Source organism: Cololabis saira, chromosome 16 (assembly GCF_033807715.1).
Source record: "Cololabis saira isolate AMF1-May2022 chromosome 16, fColSai1.1, whole genome shotgun sequence".
NCBI lineage: Eukaryota > Metazoa > Chordata > Actinopteri > Beloniformes > Belonidae > Cololabis > Cololabis saira.
The window spans coordinates 23,293,695-23,315,518 of record NC_084602.1 but is presented as its reverse complement, the minus strand read 5'-3'; the positions used below and the strand labels follow the sequence as shown (position 1 = coordinate 23,315,518).

General features: G+C 44.0%; 1 protein-coding gene across 4 annotated transcripts in view; it reads left to right on the top strand.

The window, feature by feature from the left end:
- Positions 1-21,824, top strand: part of kif26ab (kinesin family member 26Ab) — a 72,184-nt gene that overhangs the window by 32,863 nt on the left and 17,497 nt on the right. For 2 of the 4 annotated variants that reach the window (XM_061742820.1, XM_061742819.1), the window contains exon 4: positions 1,754-1,962. In XM_061742820.1, the coding sequence (XP_061598804.1) occupies positions 1,754-1,962 (209 nt within the window). Of the gene's footprint in view, positions 1-1,753; positions 1,963-7,513; positions 7,609-19,509; positions 20,356-21,824 lie in introns of those variants that run through there. The other 2 variants (XM_061742821.1, XM_061742822.1) reach the window with 2 other exon arrangements.

Below are 21,824 nucleotides of genomic sequence, written 5' to 3'. Positions count from 1 at the left end.
GTCCCAGATTAGGCTCTTGACTGGCATAATTAGCCCTCAACACTTCGTGCGTTGTTATTTTGTTCTTGTTTGTGGGACCAGTCGACCACCAACGACGTCGCTGCTTTAGCTGAACCCTCTGTTCTTCTTTAAGATGTTGTTATTTGCTTTAATCCCACATAGAAACAATACCTAGAGGAATGATCTGTATCGATACATGAACCTCCTCCTGAATCAGAAAAAGGTTTATTGCCAAGTTTGTTAAACACAAGGAATTTGTTGTGGTGATTGGTGCAAAACAATACAAGAGCAAATATATAATGAACAGAGAGAAAATGTACAACATGAGGTTTTTATAGTGTCAGATATGAGGATGTGTCAGACAGAGAAAATAGGAGCTCTAACATAGTTATATAAAGTATATAGTTAAATAATAAAACAATATAATTAATTTTAATTAGTTCTGCAGACAAAATACAATAATGTAAAACTCACTTTAATAATCTAATAACTTCACAGTTTTCAGCAATAAAATATGAATCATTATAAAAAGGCTCTATTGCATGAAAGTTTTTCTCAAGAAATAAAAAAACAACAAAGTCTTATAAAAATGTGATGTTCAAAAAAATATAACTTCAAGAACCATGAGGCAATTACAAGATCATGACATACCAATTTGAACACAAAGTCATAAACCTGTTAATGTTTTTCAACACTTGGCACTAAGAAAAAGCCTGAATAATGATGCGGTTTCCCGCCTATTGTGGAGAGAGCTCCTTGTGTAACATGAGTTTTTCAGCCCGCATCGTGGCCTGCACAACAAATAATGCTTTTTGGCCAAACAAGAAGTTTGCAGTCAGTCCTGTCATGACATCTCAGGCTACCGTCGCAGTCTCAAAGCTGTTACATGAAGGCTGGTGAAGATTAAATGTGTGATAAATGATCATGATAAACAAAAAAAAGTTAGAATATTGAGACAACCACTATAAAAATGGTAAAAGATTTAGTGTCAACTGGAGCAGAAGTGAGAGAAACATCAGGAACCTTTCAAAAGTCTTGGTATAAATTGTTTGACTCCTCAAACATAACTGTGTGGGTGGTGTAAATGCTTATAGATGCCTTGCTTCAGGGAATATAAAAGAAATATGTAGATATTCAGGTGCTATACCAAGTATAGCCGTGTATCTTTAGAGCGTTGGCATGAGTTACCAGAGCCCAGGGGCTTTAACAGATGCAGCTCCGCAGTTTATTCCTTGTCAGTAACCAAGCTTCCACAGGAGGGTGTGCCCATGCATGTACAGTAAGCACTATTCAGATCCCTCCCTAACATTTAAACTCTGCAAAAAATCCCACAGGTCAGTGTGGCTGTTTTTTATTCCATTTGGAAGTCATTCTCAGAGTGTCTGACTCAACCCGCATGAGTGCCAAATTACCCATGGAGGTATAGATGTAATAAGGGCCGGTGTGAGGTAAATCGCTTGTGATTTAATCACTAATTAAATGTGGGTTATCACTTAATTACAGTTTGCTACAACCAGAGCAACCTGATGAGAGTTGCCAGAATTAGTGAATGGTGTAGCATCCTTGCTGATCTGCGGGGAGCTCTCTGATGTGGATGCTGCTGACTGCCACTAACCGGTCCTGGCTGCAGCAGCTGCCCCGTCCATCTGTGGTGGAGGAACGCAGAGCGTGTAGCAAATGAAGTGGAAAGTAGGTGAGCGGGAAATGTAAAAGCAGTGGTTGTGGTCTTATCTGTGTATCCATGTGTCCACAGGCCCATGGCGTGATGGAGGATGCAGACAGGGATGTCGCAACCTTGGAGGCCCCTGTCGCCACCATGACCAGCACAGCTACGTGCAGCAGCAGCTCCCTGTCGCCCTGCCGGCCGAGGGCCTCCAGTCAAACGGGACTCCCAGCGCCCGTCACCGGCGCATCCCCCTCCTCCTCTCCTTCCTCTTCGGCAGTGCCCTCCTTCTTCATTAGGTAAGCACAGTTTCTGTGACGTTTAATCCCAGGATGGCTGAGTCTGTCAAAATGCCGAGAGATTAGACGGAGCTTTTGCGGTGTGAAAAATGTTTTTGCATCTGCACACGCTCAGTCTTAAGTATGTGTTGGTTTGCCCGTGGAGAGCTGGAGAGCTGCACAGACTCGCCTTCAGGTGCCTGCTGAAGGTTATGGTTCATGGTGCTGACCTCCATGTGGGGTGCCTATTCAGAGGAGATGTTGTTCTTGCTATGCTTGAATTATAGCATGCCTTGGGATACACATCACGGAGCTAAATGAACCATTCGTTACAGGCACCAATGCCCTTGAATAGATAATGGAATTACATAATTTGATAAGAAGAGGGAGCGTCTCACACGAAGGGGGCTTAGGTTAAAGCTCAGTATTGTACTGAAGTATTTCATGTTTAGGTATGTTTTCATAGTTTTTTTTCACTGTTTGACCTAAGACAACCATTCAAAGCTTCACCTACAAACCAGATCCTCCTGCAGCTGTAAGTCAGGAATTTTTATTTTACAATTTGATGTTTTTGCACACTGTTATTGCCCTGGAGTATAGTTCAGCAACTCTAAGCAGGTGAATTGTGCTGTTTCTTCATGGCATGATTCTTTTTTTTCCAAAAAATGCTATATGTTGTCACAAATGTTGGTAAAAGCCAAGCTTGTTCTGAACGATGTGAAGGGCTGCTGAAGCTCTGCACCACAGGAGGTAGAAGAAAGCAGCAAGTAGACTTGTGGAGTGTGACAGACAGCCCAAAGGGGGGTGAATGCTGAGTTTAGCTTTCCTTCAAGTATCATGAATCGACATTGTTTCACCAGTTTTTATGAAGTCGGAGTGCATAACTGTGAAGGCCTTATGTTGATAAAGGCTGCGATTCAGATCCTCCACTAAATATACAACTTCCTTTTCATTTCCTGTCACAAGAACAGCAGTTAGGTGCAGCCTCCTCTTGAACAGGTTTCATTTTTGGCACTTATTCACCATTTTACATGTTTTCTTTGGACGTCAGTTCAAAAAGAGAAGCACTAGTAGCAAACCATCCCAATGGGGCCAAGACCCAGGAAAAAAAGAGTAGGGTTATTTTTCTTCCCTTGTAGCAGGTCGTTGCAGTGCAGATGGGATGTAGAAATGGTTTCATCGTTGAATTGGCACCGAGTCTGCCAAGTGTGCTGTTTGACTTGGCCCTCATAAATACAGTTACGATGGGTCAGCCTGAAACTGCATTGCAATCTACAATTACAACTAAGGGGGGTGGAGATTTGCATTGCACTTGATTTACCACACAACCTCTTCCTGACCTTTTGCAGCTGTTCTTTGGACATCACTATATTGTTGTTTTTCACGTCGTCCATGTCATTGTTGATGGAAATATGAAGCCGAAACAGTCAAAATTAGCTGAACGATCCAATCTTTTTTTTTTTTTGCTATGCTTGCACATAATTGTGAAAAGGAGAATAGTATTAACTTAAAGTTCATCGCATCTTTGAAGCCATTGAAAACCCATATCTAATTAGTGTTCTTTTTTCCCCCTCCAAAGATTCAATTAGTGGGCTGCATGTGTAAATCTTGATTGTCTAGGATGTGGGAGCAGAATAACCAAACAGGAGTTGGTTTTTTTTTTGTTTTTTTTTTACCCCAGTGGAGTGGCGAAGGCTCCTCAGATACTTGTCTGACATTCACTAACACCGCTCCACTCAGAAATGTAATTTTAATTAGAACTCAATTAGCCCGAGTATCGCTGCCTTAACTGGTCTGCTGCGGAGAGGAAAGAAGAGTGCTGATGAAGAAAAAATAGGTTTCCATTTGAAAAGCAAGTCAACCATACAACTTGTTGAAAACACAATTTTATTTGTTTCATTTTAGACGCCTACTGAGTTAAAACGTTATCTCAGTTAAAATGTCAGCTTGATAAGGAAGGATCCAAAAGCTGCAGCTTTGACAACTGCTGTGAACAAATCACTGAGTTGTTACCTCAGATAAATTGTTTTTGCCTCTGAATTACTTAATTGTACCTTGAAATAACTAAATCCTTTTAAAACTAGATTTTGATTATTTAAATTATTTAAAACAATAAAAAAAGATTGGATTTGACTAATTTACTCTGAGGGAGAAAAATAACTGAACTACAGATTCCTAAACTATAATCATGCATTTATTTCCAGAGAAATCAAACTAAACATGAGTTTCTTTGATACGAATACAGCAAATACTCTCCAGGCTCAGCTGAAAAATGTGAAATTCAAAGCACATTTATTTAATTTTACTGTAAACTCCAGCACAAGGAAAGCTTGTGTTATGATCCTACTGTTTGTTGAAAATGGAAAATGTCTTTGATTGTGAGTGCATCTTTTGGGAAAATGCTGCTCCTAAATAACCCTTCTGTCCCATTTCCTGTTTCTGGTAATTGTAGGAAGTATAGCCTGAAACAAAGCGACCTCGGGGGTCACTTATGACCAGTTGGCAATTAGACTGACTATACAGTCGCTGGGAGATGGGACGAGTCAGGGGTCAAGCTCTTACTGGATGGAATGTGTGTCTGCATATCATTATGTGTGCAGGACTACATCAGTGTGTTACTGGTCGTGGGGGGTAGTGAATTTAGAACCATGTGCTCATCTGACTTGCACGTTAAGCCCTGATTGCCTTGTGACAGGGCATATGATTAGTGTATTGACACAAAGCTGTGTAATGAAAGCAGTTGGGGCACGCAGCAGGGGCTCGGCGGCGTGGCCGACTGCTGCCCCGCAGATCCTTCCACCCATCTTTCTCTTCCATTAACACCTGCTGATTGAGACGCTGTGTTTGTACATACCGGACCCTCCAGGTTTTCTTTTTGTGCCCGTTGCTAGGGATGGGCGGTATGGACTAAAAAATGTATCACGATTATTTCTGGCATTTATCCCGATAACGATAAAAATGACGATAAAAAAAATACCAATTCAACTCCATCTTTTTAACTATGAATCTATCTCGCTCTCAGATCCGCCATGTTTGTCATCAATGGGAATTTATCTTTCTCTCTCTCTCTCTCTCTCTCTCTCTCTCTCTCTCTCTCTCTCTCTCTCTCTCTCTCTCTCTCTCTTTCTTTCTTTCTTTCTTTCTTTCTTTCTTTCCTTCTTTTTTCCCTTCCTTCCTCCTTTCCTTGTTTTCTCCCTTCCTTCTCCCCCTTCCTTCCTTCCTTCCTTCCTTCCTTCCTTCCTTCCTTCCTTCCTTCCTTCCTTCCTTCCTTCCTTCCTTCCTTCCTTCCTTCCTTCCTTCCTTCCTTCCTTCCTTCCTTCCTTCCTTCCTTCCTTCCTTCTTTTTTCCCCTTCGTTTCTTCTTCCCTTCCTCTTTTCTCCCTTCCTTCCTTCTTTCCTTGTTTTCTTCCTTCCTTCCTTCCTTCCTTCCTTCCTTCCTTCCTTCCTTCCTTTCTTCCTTCTTTTTTCCCCTTCCTTCCTTCTTTCCTCCTGCTCTCTCCTTCCTTCTCCCCTTCCTCTTTTCTCCCTTCCTTCCTTCTTTCCTTGTTTTCTTCCTTCCTTCTTTTTTCCCCTTCCTTCCTTCTTCCCTTCCTTCCTTCTTCTTCCTCTTCCTTCCTTCCTTCCTTCCTTCCTTCCTTCCTTCCTTCCTTCCTTCCTTCCTTCCTTCCTTCCTTCCTTCCTTCCTTCCTTCCTTCCTTCCTTCCTTCCTTCCTTCCTTCCTTCCTTCCTTCCTTCCTTCCTTCCTTCCTTCCTTCCTTCCTTTCTTCCTTCTTTTTTCCCCTTCCTTCCTTCTTTCCTCCTGCTCTCTCCTTCCTTCTCCCCTTCCTCTTTTCTCCCTTCCTTCCTTCTTTCCTTGTTTTCTTCCTTCCTTCTTTTTTTCCCCTTCCTTCCTTCTTCCCTTCCTCTTTTCTCCCTTCCTTCCTTCCTTCCTTCCTTCCTTCCTTCCTTCCTTCCTTCCTTCCTTCCTTCCTTCCTTCCTTCCTTCCTTCCTTCCTTCCTTCCTTCCTTCCTTCTTTTTTCCCCTTCCTTCCTTCTTTCCTTCCTTTCTTCCTTCTTTTTTCCCCTTCCTTCCTTCTTTCCTTCCTTTCTTCCTTCTTTTTTCCCCTTCCTTCCTTCTTTCCTCCTGCTCTCTCCTTCCTTCTTCCCTTCCTCTTTTCTTCCTTCCTTCCTTCCTTCCTTCCTTCCTTCCTTCCTTCCGTCCTTCCTTCCTTCCTTCCTTCCTTCCTCCCTTCCTTCCTTCCTTCCTTCCTTCCTTCCTTCCTTCCTTCCTTCCTTCCTTCCTTCCTTCCTTCCTTCCTTCCTTCCAAAAATCGGCTTTACACAAAAACATCATCAATGGGAATTTATCGTTTTTACCGCAACATGACAAATTCTTATCGTGAGGAATTTTTTGACGGTTTATCGTGAACGGTAAAATATCGCCCATTCCTACCCGTTGCTGAGAGGGGCCCACTGCTCAGTTTGCAGCCTGTTTGGATCAGCAGGCTCAGTTCTGCGCAGCAGCATGAGACAGTTTTCATGGTTTACTGTTGCTCCCTTGTTTATGTGTGTTTGGAGAGGGGCAACTCCATTTGTCACTTTGCTTCTTCTCAACTGATCATGCCCTGGAGATGGGTGATTTACTCGCTCTGAAGATGCAGAAAGGTAATGAATAGAAGAGACCACGGAGACAAAGGTGGCACACAGAGGCGAGGAGGGCTGCTGCAGAGGCAGGGTGGACAGCTGTTTGCTGGAATTCGACCCTGGAGGTGTGTCAAGGAGGAAGTGTTTTTATGGTCATTCATAGCTGCCTTGCAGCTGCTGGCCAGGTGAGTGTTTGTGTGGTAATGACTGTGATTGTGCAGGAATCCTCCCATAATTGTGGCAGCGGGGCCATTTAGCCTTGGTTCTCCTGCAGACACAAGACCCTGCCTTTGTGTCAGCAACACTCACTCTGCCCTCCATCCCCCAGGCTGCATTGAGTAACCATAGAAACAAGTCATTAGCTTGTGGGAGTAAAATGTGACTGATTTCTTTTTTTTTTTTCCAAAGTGGAGATTGAAAATCAGGAAGTTGGAATAGCCCTCTCTGCTCTACTGAACTATAATTTAGTCGGGAGGAGGGACGAGCATCTCTTCAATAATGACTCACGCATGTTGCAAAGTGGAAGAACTGCAGGTTTACAAGTACTTGAGTACCATGTGTTGGATACGTTGCTGAAGGCTATTGTCCCTTCATCTGTGTATGTGTGATTGTTAATGAGGGCCGTTGAGTTCATCCTGTTTGTTTATAAAGGAGGCCCTCATGTAAGCGTGTAGCCTGAGGAAGTCCACTTGTTCTCTCCTCTAACAGTAGGGGTGATCCACACAGAGAGAGGCTCAAGGCAGACAAAGCAGGACAGTGCTGTGTTTGGTTGGCTCTTCTGTGATTGACAGCAGGGATCTGAGTCAGGCATAAACAGGCAGGATAGATTACGAAGAGCAGAGGGGTCTACTCAGAGCAGTTGATCTGGCCCATATAGCAGGGGGATAAAGAAACAGAGTAGAGCAGTGGCTGCTGAGGATGAATGTGCTCAGAAATGTTGTCATTCGGAAGCTGAGCTTGGACCGATGCTCTTCCCGGAGTACGTCCTGAGCGGGAGGTCTGAGCCTGTGGAAAAGAATACTGGAATTACTACCATGGGAGTCAAGTAAGTTATGTGGTACACAGTCATCCCTGAGCTCACTTGGATGTATGATGCTCTTCTTGTGTGTGGGTTTGATTCTGCTTTGGGAGCTGTTTTTCCCCCCTCTCTTTCCTCTTTCTACCGATTTATCTTTCTTTGTGTGGCACTCTCCCTTTTCCGCTCTGTGGAATGTGCAGTTTTGTGTGGTTGGAGTTGGACTGTCTGCTCCCTCGAGGTGAGGGGCTAATGGTTGTGTTGTCAGACCACAGCGAGATGGATTCCTCCGCCGAGCAAGAGTGTGAGCAGACTGTATAGCATGTATAACATACTGCAGAAATCCAGGCTTCATTTTCAGTAAACAGCCACAGTGGGGCCGAAATGTTAATGCTGCCTCTACCTCTAGAGACTGACAAATGAGAATTGATTCATATCAATCTGTTGAATCTGAGCAACACATGCCCAGGGCAGCGAATAGCTCATCAGAAGTATTGAGTGGGTGGTAGCTGGGATGGTTGAGCTGCTCTGTGGTATTTGTCTTTGTTTACTGGTGGATAAAAGACCAGCTGGTATTTCCCTGCCATAATCAGGCTGATGGGAGTAATGGCTGCCTCTGTGCAGCGGCTGACAGCAGTGGCAGCAGCTGAGGCCGTGAAAAGGCTGGGCCATGCAGATAAACGCAGGTGTGAATCCATCCAAGGCTTGTCGGGCGCCGTCAAGGCTGAGGTGTTGATGGAGGTCCAGCTTGGCCTCGCTGCCTCGGGGATCTGCACCGTGTAGATACATCTCACAACCCTCATGCAACGAGTAATCCACCCGCGAACGGCAGAAGGATGCTTCAGTCTGACTCATAATCCTACATCACTCTCAGGTTGCAGAACACACTGCTTTTAGATAGAGAGATACGGATTCAGTCTGTACAGTTTTGAACATGGACATGGAGAGGACCATGTTGGACCTGAGGGAATCTCACATGTACTGTACGCAGCACTTTGAATATTTCATGAGAAATTCTGATTTTGATTCTGTGATAGATCATGTGAGGAGCAGCACATAATTGTAACAGAGATACCAAACAGGTTTCAGGGTAACATGTGAAAAAGGCACTGAATGAAAAATACTGTATTCATGATGATGGATGGCAGTTAAGCGTTATTTGTCCCTGACAACTCGATTTTCACCCGAATGTCAGTTGCCAGTTGAAGGTTTCTTTTCCATTTGTGTTTTTCACAAATGGGGGATGTCTGGTTATCTGTTGAGAGGTAGAAAAAAAAAGAAAAGGAGGCTTTCTAATGTCCTGTGAATATTGCAAATGAGGTTTCATTTCAGGAAAACCATGATGTTTCCCCAACTTTTGCTCGGTGAATTTGATTCCCAACTGGTTTTTAAACAGTTCAACATCCTTATGCAATTAGATGATGTCATTTAGCAACTTTTACCAACAAATTAGGCTGCATATAGCAACTTCCCATCTGGATTAGATGATATCTGTTCCTCTGATCTGATAACGTGGTGCAAAGATGATGGACCGCCCCTGCAACAGCAGGATGATGGGCCTTTGTTATGACGGTCAGCGCAGAATCACTTGTGCCCGTCGTTGTGAATGGCAAACAGCTCCAGAGGTAAGAAGAAAATAAGTGCAAAGGGGTTTGTTGCAACCTTCCAGAAGGGGATAACCTGATATCTATTCCCTTTGCTACCCCCAATAAATCCCTGAGTCAGGAAGTCTGTCTGCCCCACTCACAGAGCCTGCAGGGGGGCAGTGCAGGGGGTTGCAGGGGAGGGGTATATGGCTAACAAAGAAGTGAGAAGTGCTGACTCAAGCCTGTGCACTCAGCCTCGGTCCACGTGTGCTGAGCCCCGCGGGGAGCAGGGACAGTGCTGCCATCCACTCATAACAGATTCCTTTCACGCATACAGAAATGACTAAAAGTGGAGCATAAGAATCCTGCCATGCAGGCTTGTCACTTAATTCAGGGGGGCTATTGTCATTCAGGACCCAGATCAGTAACAATAAAAAAGGAAAGAATTGCGTGCAATTAGTTGTATGTCGGCAAGAGAGACCTTGCCTTCAGCATCAAGCCATCCTTCTCTGTTGGCTGCCTACGTTGGAAGTGGATAACGGCTTACATAGCTACCCACAGAGCTCCCTGATCGGCACATTAGTGATTTGGTTATCATACTTGGCTATGAAATTTCCCTTAACCCCCAGCCTGGTGAACGGATATTATGTATCATGTCTGTGGGGGCTGAGGGATGCCATCTAAACCTCTTTAATGCCCCTCACTGAAAGGTGTCATGCAAATGGAGTCCATTATCTACCTCATTAGAATAGTAGTCACTTTCACATTCTGAGTGTGAAGGTGGGATAAGAAGGACCGAATTGCAGTAGCTGGTGGCAGGGAATTTGTGCTGTGGAATTTTATGACCATATTGTATGCAGTTCAAGGAAAGAGCCTTGTGAGCTCTCAGGAGCTACTGTACCTTTATGTGTCACAACTAGGGATGGGCGGTATGGACTAAAAATGTATCACGATAATTTCTGGCATTTATCCCGATAACGATAAAAATGACGATAAAAAGAATACAAATTCAACTCCACCTTTTTAACTATAAATCTATCTCGCTCTCAGATCCGCCATGTTTGTTACACAAAAACCTCATCAACGGGAATTTATACTTACTTCTTTCTTTCTTTCTTTCTTTCTTTCTTTCTTTCTTTCTTTCTTTCTTTCTTTCTTTCTTTCTTTCTTTCTTTCTTTCTTTCTTTCTTTCTTTCTTTCTTTCTTTCTTTCTTTCTTTCTTTCTTTCTTTCTTTCAGGCTCATTTCCTTCCTTCCTTCCTTTTTCCCTTCCTTCCTTCTTTCCTCCTGCTCTCTCCTTCCTTCTTCCCTTCCTCTTTTCTCCCTTCTTTCCTCCTTTCCTTGTTTTCTTCCTTCCTTCCTTCTTTTTTCCCTTCCTTCCTTCTTTCCTCCTGCTCTCTCCTTCCTTCCTCCTTTCGTCTTTTCTCCCTTCCTTCCTCCTTTCCTTGTTTCCTTCCTTCCTTCCCTCTTTTCTTCCTTCCTTCCTTCCTTCCTTCCTTCCTTCCTTCCTTCCTTCCTTCCTTCCTTCCTTCCTTCCTTCCTTCCTTCCTTCCTTCCTTCCTTCCTTCCTTCCTTCCTTCCTTCCTTCCTTCCTTCCTGCGTGGATTTAACACAGATCCATAAATCAGCTTTACACAAAAACGTCATCAACGGGAATTTATCGTTTTTACCGCAAGATGACAAATTCTTATCATGAGGAATTTTTTGGACGGTTTATCATGAACGGTAAAATATCGCCCATTCCTAGTCACAACCCAGGGAAACAAAGACGGCTCCGGTCGGTGCTTCTCTGGCATAGCTGCTCCTCATTGCTCCGCCACTCCACGGCTTTCCACTTTACATTAATAACTGATGTGTCCCTAACTGCGAGTACACCAAGGTTATTTCCCCCCCAGTGCAAAAAGTGCAGATTACCGGTGACGATCAGTGATTGTCAGGACAGGTGGCTTAGCTTTTGACTCATCATCCTTTTTTAATCTCCATCTATTGGTGGCCTGGCTGGAGATGGGTTGAAAGGGTTCAGACAGGCAACTGCAGGAAGTTAAAAACAACAAATGATCAGACTAATGAGGCCACTGAAACACACAGTGCCCTGCTGACACAGATTATTATCAGCAAATATAGAAAGTTAACCTTAAGAGTCACTGTGAACTGATGTAATTAGGACATAATGAGCCACAGACATGTGGGAAACATCTAATGCATACTGCGTATAAAGTTTTTGCCAGGATGTATGGTTCTTCTTCTTCGAGAGTACTTCCAAGCAGTGAGTGGGATATTGTGCCCTGCCTCTTTGTGTCCTTAATAAAAATAAAACTGCTGTGGCTGATTTCTTGAACAGAGAGGATTACAGCCTGTAATCGTGTCGCGTCCCAGCGTAAGACAGCCAGCTGCGGCGTGCTTACAAAATCCCTTTAGCCCCTTACGCTCCATGTAGCCCAGCGAGCGTGTGTTTCTGTGCTGGTCTTCATGAGTGCGTGATCCAGGATGAACTGCTTTATTTGAACACGGACTCTGTAAACACATTTCACATGCACCGACATCAAGATCTCATGATGCGTCAATTGATCCGCCATGACCAAAATAGTTTTTTTCTGCCTTTTATCAAAACACACATCCTTCCCACATCTGCAATCACATCACATCTTCCTGCCAGTACAGCTCATTTCACCTGACTTGGATCCCTGCTAGTTTTTATTGGGTTGCCTGTTGACTAAAATATAGATGAAAGATTAAGAAACACATGTTAGAACCCCCCCCCCCCCCCCCTCTCCAAACTCCCGTCTTCTGTCTCTCCCGACAGCCCGCTGATTAATCACCCCCAAATGTTCTTAGCTGCCTGCGGGCCTGTTTGTTGTGATAGCCTCTGTGTGAAGAAGTGCAAATAAATAATCGCTAGGTGTCTTACACTGGCAGCAAGTGATTAATGAAGCAGAGAAGTGGAGCAGAAGTATGCTGACTTTCTTCCCTCCACCTACCGCTCTCACGCTCATCACGGCCTTAACATGTGGTATTTATCAATATTTGATTGAGGAATTGTCTCTTGATAACAATAGTGCTCGTTGGTCTTTTTTTTCTGTAACGTATCCTACCTCCAGTGCGTGCTGAACCGAGACAGAAAATGTCACTACGTCTGTGATGACTTGATGTGGGTGCCAAGAGCAGAGCCGCCTGAGGTTGCCAAGGGAAGACGTGGGTGGGATGGTGGGTGAATCTGAGTTCAACATGTGTATCGAGGATGTGAAGTCAATCCAGCTTCTCTGCGGCCTTGGAAAGGAGCGCGCAGCGGAATACCTGCAGCAGCGTCTGAGGAGCAAAGTGAAAAATCACTGGAAAAGATGAAAGCCGCTGTTAATCTTTGTCAGCAGTGCCAGAGGTGGGGAGACGGCCGACTTAGCCGAGGAAAGGGAAGGAAAAAAAAAACTTGTCTTCATTATTATCTGTCAACCATCAGCTGAAAAGTAAATTTATAACCAAGACTTTTACTTTTGCTGTCTGAACCAGTTTTGATGGAACAGCTGAGTAATTTTCTCTACTCTGCAGTTTTCTGGAAGACTCTTGTAAACAAGTAAGAGTCAATTACAAAAGATTCTCCTTCGATGACCTTTTGACTCTTATTGCAGGTATCTTCAATTCTTTGCTCCCGGGGCCCTAAATTGGCCCACTTATCTCATTGACTGACAAATAGTCCTGCAGAGCCAAATCCCTATGCTTTGTTCGGCTCTTCATGGCCTAATGTTCAAGCTACTTAAGGCCACATTAGCAAGATGTGATCCCGAATGCTGGAAGGAACAATAAAGTGAATTGTAAATGGAATTATACCCACAAATTTCCTTCCTGTGCTTGTCTTAAGCTCTGCATAAGCCCACATCTTGGCGAGAAAGCTTTATGGCCTTTCAGTGTGGGAATGGGGAGAATAAGTGGTGTGTGTGACTGGGCTGATCCGTGCAGGGTGTCTGGAGATGCAATGCAAGGCAGGGAATTAAATAAGCAAAAAAAAATGCTTTAGTTTATGTGCGCTTCTAATCCATCATGAAAGAGTCTGATCTCATGTGTGAAGTCACAGAAGATTCAGTTAACATTGCCGCCCTGACATTTTACATGAAAATCGGAGTAAAAAGCACAAGCATTTCTGTTTGCACCTCAGAGCCGCTACAAGCCACTGCTTACATTTGTATTTACACTGATTTTCTGGAGCACCAAAGCAGACTTTCTTGAATATTGATGATTTTTTTTTTTTCCTCTCACTTTTTGTCACCAACTGTTTCATTTATTCTTGGCCGACTGGGAATTCCCATCCTTGGGAATAAACCAATTCCAAGCTGGTTGTGGCACAGTCCCAGTAATCTTTCTTTTTTTTTTTTTTTTCGCTGTTTCTTTCTCAGGCAGAAAATGATTTACCTCCTCACGGACAGTGCCTCGCTGGCACAGAGCCAGGCGTACTGATCGAAGAGGAGGTTTTGGCTGTACACCCTGCTGCTCGCTCTCACGCCGTCTCTTTTTGACTGTTTCCTCTGCATCCTTCTCTTAATGTCTATTCCACCCAATTTATTTTCTAATACCACCCTTACCTCTACAGTGCTTTCTTACCCACCACTTACAATCCCTTCCATCCCCCGTGTTTCAAATGATCCCCGTTATTCAAGATATTCTCCAGAGGATGCCTTAATCCCTTGTTTTCCACCTCAGTCCACAGACCGTTTGAAAGGGAGTCCTGAGGAGGCCGTGACAAAAACAGGTTAACAACCAGTGGGCAGAATTTAGGACTTCGTTTTCAATAATCTGCATTTATTTGGTCTTTTCCTCCTTCTAATCCACATTACCATTCAGATATGACAAGTCACGTGCAGAAGGCGACATCAATTGTCGTAGACAATCTTTCCTTGTATTCGCAGATGTCTCATGAATGTATTTGGTCCTACCTAATTGGCTGGGGACTGGTGCAGTGTAAGATGTGTGTGCGGCCTTGGGTTGTCAGCAGTCAACACACAAATAATGCACTGTTTGTGTCTGTGTGTCCAAGGTCAGACACTGCAGGAACAAAAGGCTTGTTGAACACCTTGTTGGAACAAAGAGCTTTTCTTTCAGAAGGGCCGGATCCAATGTATTTGGAACGTGTCAGGCATGATACTGCTCAGCTGAATGGGCGTCGCATTCATCGCCGTCTAGTTTTCCTGGGATTAGTTTATCTATTTCTGGGGATTTATTGGAAGTGTATAAATCCTATCCGCTAGGTTTTGGCCACATCCTGCAAGTGGTTTTGTTGTGTAAACAGACACAGTAGAGAGGAGAATCCACACTACCGTGGAAAGAGGAGGAAACGGGCCAGCGGTCAGTTGAAAGCTTCAGAGCGCTGGGTTGATAAGAGACAACAAACTGCCAGATAAGCCCATCAGTTCTCAGCTCCCATTTAATGTATCTTGGCCTTCTTAAAATAGTGTAAAAACCCATTATCCAATACGGTTGGAAAGATCTTGGTGTTGGTGGATGCTAATCTGTATGTGAATGATAAGATAACCACAGAGGGGGAATGTCTGCTCCTGCAACTCCAGGTGGGAGCCGCTTTGATGTCAAATTGCACAATTTCGCTTCATCTAACTTTTGTTGAGCCACATTCCAAGATTAATCTCTGTGTTGGCGGAGCCGTAGCCACAGGCAGTTGTTTTAAGTATTTTGGGATCAGGGAGAGGAAGTGAGAAAAACTAAATGAATGTTTATGCCAGCAGTCGCTTGATTGCAGGGAAGTCTTTAAAGAGAAGATTGGCTCATTATCAGAATACATTTCTGAGCCACACAAGTGGATAAGATCGACTTTGTCCTGCCTTTGACAGACCGTCCCTCTGTTATCTTCCGTAGAGTATAACTACTGTTGTACTGTGTAACCTAAATGTGTTTAACCCATGGAGGCCGAAGCCGATAACCCCATATCTTGAGTGTTCAAGCCTATTTTAGCTGACAGTCTGGGCTTTTATCGTTGTAACAATGCACGTATTTATACATGTGTGGCCAAACATCTGAGAGATTTTAACATCCTACAGCAAACGATCTTCTCTGACCCACTGAAATATAGCTATAATGTGGTGAGAAAGCATTTATTGTTTGGATGCATTCGTCTCATATTTAATGATCGGCACCCTGACCTCGCCTGTAAATCTTGCCTGGATGGGCCCCCGTGCTGCCGGGGCTGGTTGCGAGAGTATGACATCATCTCCTCTTGTCTGCGCACCCACGTGAATGTGTGTGTGTTCACAGGCTGATGTCATGGTTGCTTAATCATCATTAAAAATTGTCTGGGTCAGGCAGGCAGGGGGTGATCCGTTACCATGAGGCCGCCACGGAGATGAAGGCATCCTTTAATCCTACCCAAATTCGGTAAAGAGCTAAACAGCAACGCAGCGATGTCTGTTTGCACCGGAGAGTGTGTGCTGGCTTTAACTTAAATCTGTGTATTTCTTACAGCTGACAGATTTATGTTGTGCGCCGCTGTGTGCACACACACACACACACACACACACACACACACACACACACACACACACACACACACACACACACACACACCTGGGGCAAAGAGGTGTTTGATCGTGTCAAGGGCAGCCCATCAATAAGACAGTGTGCACAGATTTTAGCTCTGGGGAGGTTTCCTAATGATTATCTTTCCACTCAAAAACGTAGTACCTCACCCGACAGACCAAAGCACATCTAACACAGTCAATCACGACCACTTGCTGATATGGCATCTTGGGTTTGGTCCACAACGACGTGGGCTTCATACATGTATATCTGAACAAAAGAAATCTCACAAATATTGTTACCGCTGATTCCCGGATGTCTCAGGGAGCAAGTGCGTCACGGGTGAATCAGGACTCGATGAACCAGATGTCGTTTTAAGTGCTATTTACTTACGAATGACAAAGGTGAAGACTAAAGCGAGGAATTTTCCAGGAAGGCGAAAGCTCTGAGCCAGGGAATAGGAATTCTGGGCCCAGAAGCGTAGGCGGCGGCAGCAGATGAACAGTAGGAATGGGCGATATTTTACCGTTCAAGATAAACCGTCAAAAAAATTCCCCACGGTAAGAATTTGTCATCTCACGGTAAAAACGATAAATTGAGGAAATGAGCCTGAAAGAAAGAAAGAAAGAAAGAAAGAAAGAAAGAAAGAAAGAAAGAAAGAAAGAAAGAAAGAAATGAGCATGAAAGAAAGAAAGAAGAAAGAAATGAGCCTGAAAGAAAGAAAGAAAGAAATGAGCATGAAAGAAAGAAAGAAGAAAGAAATTAGCCTGAAAGAAAGAAAGAAAGAAATGAGCATGAAAGAAAGAAAGAAAGAAAGAAAAAAAGAAAGAAAGAAAGGAGCATGAAAGAAAGAAGAAAGAAATGAGCCTGAAAGAAAGAAAGAAAGAAGAAATGAGCCTGAAAGAAAGAAAGAAAGAAAGAAAGAAAGAAAGAAATGAGCCTGAAAGAAAGATAGAAAGAAAGAAAGAAAGAAATGAGCACGAAAGAAAGAAAGAAAGAAATGAGCATGAAAGAAAGAAAGAAGAAAGAAATGAGCCTGAAAGAAAGAAAGAAATGAGCATGAAAGAAAGAAAGAAGAAAGAAATGAGCCTGAAAGAAAGAAAGAAAGAAAGAAAAAAAGAAAGAAAGAAAGAAAGAAAGAAATGAGCCTGAAAGAAAGAAAGAAAGAAAGAAGAAATGAGCCTGAAAGAAAGAAAGAAAGAAAGAAAGAAAGAAAGAAAGAAAGAAAGAAAGAAAGAAAGAAAGAAAGAAAGAAAGAAAGAAAGAAAGAAAGAAAGAAAGAAAGAAAGAAAGAAAGAAAGAAAGAAAGAAAGAAAGAAAGAAAGAAAGAAAGAAAGAAAGAAAGAAAGAAAGAAAGAAATATTCCCGTTGATGACACTTTTTGTATTGGTATTTTTTTTATCGTTATTGGGATAAATGCCAGAAATTATCGTGATACATTTTTTTGTCCATACCGCCCATCCCTAATGACCAGTCAGGGAGTCTGGAATACAAGAAACAGGTTTAAGGCAAATTCAAAATGACAGGCATAAACAGACGGAAGACTAGAAGGAGACTGACTGGTTAGTGGTAACCAAGATCTGGCGGCAGTGAAAGGCAAGAGAGCAGTATAAGTGGCTGTGCTGATGAAATGCAGGTGTAGACTGTCGCCTCACACTTCTGGCCTGCATCTGTGATCAGAAGGAAGGGACGGAAGCACAAATAAAGAACAGAGAGAAAAACTCCAGCTCGAGAGAGAGGAGGAAGCAGGCATGCCAAAGTAAGCCCGAGCTTGTTGCGCTCTGGCCATTGTGGCGGGTGTATCTCCATTCATGAAGAGCTATGCAGGGCCACTAATCAGCAGCAGAGAACCCTCGTTGGTTGTTGGGTGAGGGGGGGGCAGTGTGGTATCAGACACATTGATCTGATCCCTGAATGAATGGCCAAAGCAGCCTTATCTTGTCTGCAGAGAGAGAGAGAGAGAAAAAAAAATGAGAGAATCACAGAAAGGAAATGTCACGAATAGTAAAATGTAGCCGGTAATTATCCACAGAAAAGGACCGACCTGAAGAGCTGTATAGGGCTGCTTGAAGAACAGAGACACATTTACACAAACAAACTGATGGGTGTGCCGGCTAATGATTCTCTGAGGCTGAGGAATTTCTCTTGCCAATTTGACAAAGCTTGAAAAAAAAAGAGGTGGGGGGGCCTGGAGTGATTATTGACAGCAGGCCAACATGAAGCTTTGAAAGCAGCAGGCAAACACAGCTCCTCCACTCTGTCTGTTCTACATTCATTGACCTCCTCTCCTCCTCCCTCAGTGTCACTCCCACCATAGGTGAGAACAAAATAGTCATCTTTCTTGAACAAAGACATCATCTTCTAAAAAGGTGCTTGATTTTACATCTATCTTGCTCTGGCTCATTTATATATATTGTACTCATTATCTGCCCCTAAGGCCTGTTCATAAGGAGACAGTGATGGAGCAGAAAGGCTATCAGGACAGTTCCAACTGTGTCTCTTTCCTCTTTCTGTGTCATTTTGATATATAACACATGAAAGCATGCTTAAAGTATCAGCAACACGAATGAGGCTAATTACTGGTTGCACTGTCAGAGTGACCAATGTCGACATTAGTATTGTCTTCTGCTGCCAATCACTTGTGGAGAAACATGTAGCAAACCTTTAAAATAAGACCACCTCGGGCAAGTTAATTTGGACACACTGCAGGAAAGCAAAGGGAAGCGTGCTGTGGCAAAGAAGACGGTAAAGGTTATGTGATATATCAAACTGCTTCATTACAAGAGAGTGCTCTTTAAATTTGTAGGTACTGCTGGTTTTATTTTTCTTGTTTTTTTTCCCCCTTCACATTTGATCCAGCGGAGTTCACACGAGGGGCACTATGTCAGAAAGAGAGAAGCATTGAGAGCTTTGTTATGAATGTACTTTCATCTGGCAAGTCTCACACCCACCCCTGTTTGCAGATGTGTTGCAGTAGGCACTCTGCAGCCGACGCGGCAGCATTTCAAACAACGCTGGCTAGTCAGGGGGCTAAAATGCCTTACTGGTAAATTGGCAGCCCAGGGAATACAGGATACTTTCACCCTGGTGCTCACCCACTCACATGCTTTTTGCCCTTGACCGATGACTGACTGCACTCCCTCTCACTCGCTGGCATACATCTGCCTTTTAAAGATGTCATCTGTTCATTGTCTGTCCCCTTCCTCCCTTTCCCTACCTCACACTCTTTTTGAAAAAAAAAAAAAAAAATCTCTCTCAGCTTGCCGGTTGACCCAGAGCATCACTCATTCAGACAATCTGTGTTTCTGCGCTTGAGAATATCCTCACTTATCGCGGTCTCAGATTTTGATTAATAATGTTTTCATTCTTCTGGATAATTACATCTTTCAACAATGATAAAAAAATATATATTATGCAGGAGTGTACACTCGCATCTCAAATACAGAGGCACACATGCACACTTGGGCTCACGCAAGCATGCACTGTAGGCATACTAACCAAATCTGTTTGAAGTGTGGGACCCTAAAAGAAGAGAGGGCTCCTGTAGCCATTAAGTATTCATGTGACGTGTTGTGGGGTGCATACGTGTGTGTGTTTGTGCATGGGGTTGTGTCAGACACTGTTTGTGTGTGTGTGTGTGTGTGTGTGGGTATAGAGAGAAAGAAAGTACTGGCAAATTGCGCCGCAAGCAGCCAGCAATCGAGCGCTGACACCTCGTCTGGCAGTCGGAGGGAAAAGGGGCTGGGCTGAGTGGAGAAAAAGGGAGAGGGAGGCAAGGGAGGAGGGAGTGTATGTATGTGTGTCTGTGTGTGTGTAGAGGAGAGGGAGAGAGAGCGAGAAAAAGAGAAAAAACGGCAGGACAGCTGCCAGAATTTCTCCGATAGCAGGAGGACCAAGAGGTGGAACAGAAGCAGGAATTCTCATTCTCATTCTCAGCCACCCAAGGACATTTTTGCAGCTGAACGAGGAGTACCGAACCCCTCCCACTCCAGTAGAGACTTTCGTAAAGACCATCGGGGTCTCCAGCCACTCGTATCCGAAACTGCACAGTGGATTAACTGGATGAGAGAGGACCATGCGTCCTGTGGTATGAGCTAAGAAGTGGATGCAAGAAGAGGAGTGGAAATCTGAGTTGGAGGGAGGGCTGTTTCCAAAACTGATGCCTAACTTTTGCTGAATGACGAGAGATGGAAGGAGTTAGACATACCTTTGGAGAGGGTGCTTCTTCTCATCCGGACCGCATCCATCTGGCTTCCTCTTGAGAAACTCTCTGGATTGCCCGCGCGCCCTCACTCAGCACCCATCCCGCTTTTCCTGCAGGGCACTCATCCCGTCTGTCCACCTCTCCCCAGCCCCACCTGAAGCTTGTTCCATTTAGTTACAATGACGCCCACACCACTTCCTCCTCCTTCTCTTCGTCCCCCAGCGCCCCCAGCTTCTTACAAACCTCTGTGAAATCAAGTGGAACCTCGATGATTACCATCAGAGCAAAAGGAACCCCTGTGCCCCGACTTGTGAGCAGCCCCCTCCGATGTCTTTTCTCAGCGACTGTGCCGGCGTATCAGATGTACAAATAATGGAGAACAGTGACAGCGCAGACATGGACCGCAAAGTTGAATTTAATCAGTTGGCTGTTTTTTGATTATGAGAATAAACTAGATAATGGATTGGAAAGAGCTGTAAGTATCATCGCTGCAGCATGTTCACACTGGTGCATGTTGAAACAAACCTATGCATTAGAGAACACGTACAATGTGTCGATATTTTGCTCAAACCGTAGTGATATTAGACATTTGTTTACATTTAGACATGCAGATTATGATGTGAGCAATTAGATCAAGTTGTGTAGGGGAACAGCTTCATTAACATACAGATTAAGAGTGAACAGGTGGACAAGCTGTTGTGGGCAAAAGAAATTCAAGCTTCTTCTCCGCTGTCTTCCAGTCACCCATTGACACGGTGGGTGAGGCAGAGAGAGGGAAGGACGGGAGGGAGGGAGGGACATGAAGGGAGTGAAAGAGACAAGCAAACGTGGAAAAAAATCTTTTCTTCCTCACCTTTCATTCAAGAGCGCACATGTGCACCGATGGTGATGATTATGCTGCATGAATTAAACGTCAAGGTTACCAGCTTAGCTTTGTGAGCACCCTGCACTGGTCAAAACTGTTACAAACCAGTTTAGAGTCTTTTTTTCCCCTCTGTGTGGTGTCTTGGGATGAAACGTGGTGCTTAATTTATGAATTTGCTGGAAGACACAACACAGAATGAGGTGAGACGGAGGGGATCGAGAGACAGAACGAGAATGAATGAATGTGCTGCGGATGCCTCGTAAAAATGCGCATACACACTTCACGAGCGCCGCATAAATGTAGCCGCTCACAGCCACGTGGACCCTAATGTAGTTTTTCCTTTCTCTTCCTCCCTCTCACATCCATCTATTCCATCTAATTTTTTCCAGTCACACGATCCGTCTTGCGTGCTATCACACATAGGCAGCTCCCTGGGGAGAGCCTTCTCCTGTAGCCCTCTTGGATGCAATAATTATTCCATCAGCCAGCAGTGTGTTCCATGATTGTGCTCTTGGGCTGCCGCTGCAGGGGGGCTTTACAGTAGAGAGAGAGCGGTAGCTGAGACAGGGGTTGGGTTGTCACTCCAGGGAGAGGGGAAGGGGAGTGTTTTTTTTTTTTTTTTTTTGGCAGCAGCCCACCCAGGCCTGTCCATAAGAGCCAAGAACAGGAATAATGAGCTTTGGCTTGCCTCTGAGGAAACTGCTACTTACTAGGAGACACATGGATCTGCTCTTCACTGCCTCTAAAATACCCCGCTATGCAGATTTATCATTATTTTACTCAAATCTTCTTAAATTCCCTGAGCCACTCGATCTGTCACGTTAACAACCACCTCTTTGTCCTCCCTGTAATTCTCTGAAATCTAACTGCTTGAATGAAGACCATTTGAGTGTATTTAAATTTCCTTGGGGTATTACTTTCCTCACTGACCTTGAATGTCTGGCTGAGGTGTGTTAGTTGATCCAAGGTGAAGCTTTATCCTGGAATTATTCCCAGACAGGCCAGTGGTATTGGTGCTGTCCTTTGAGTTGCACGAGAGAAATGGAAGTCCATGCTCCTGGTTCTGGCAAGAATCTACC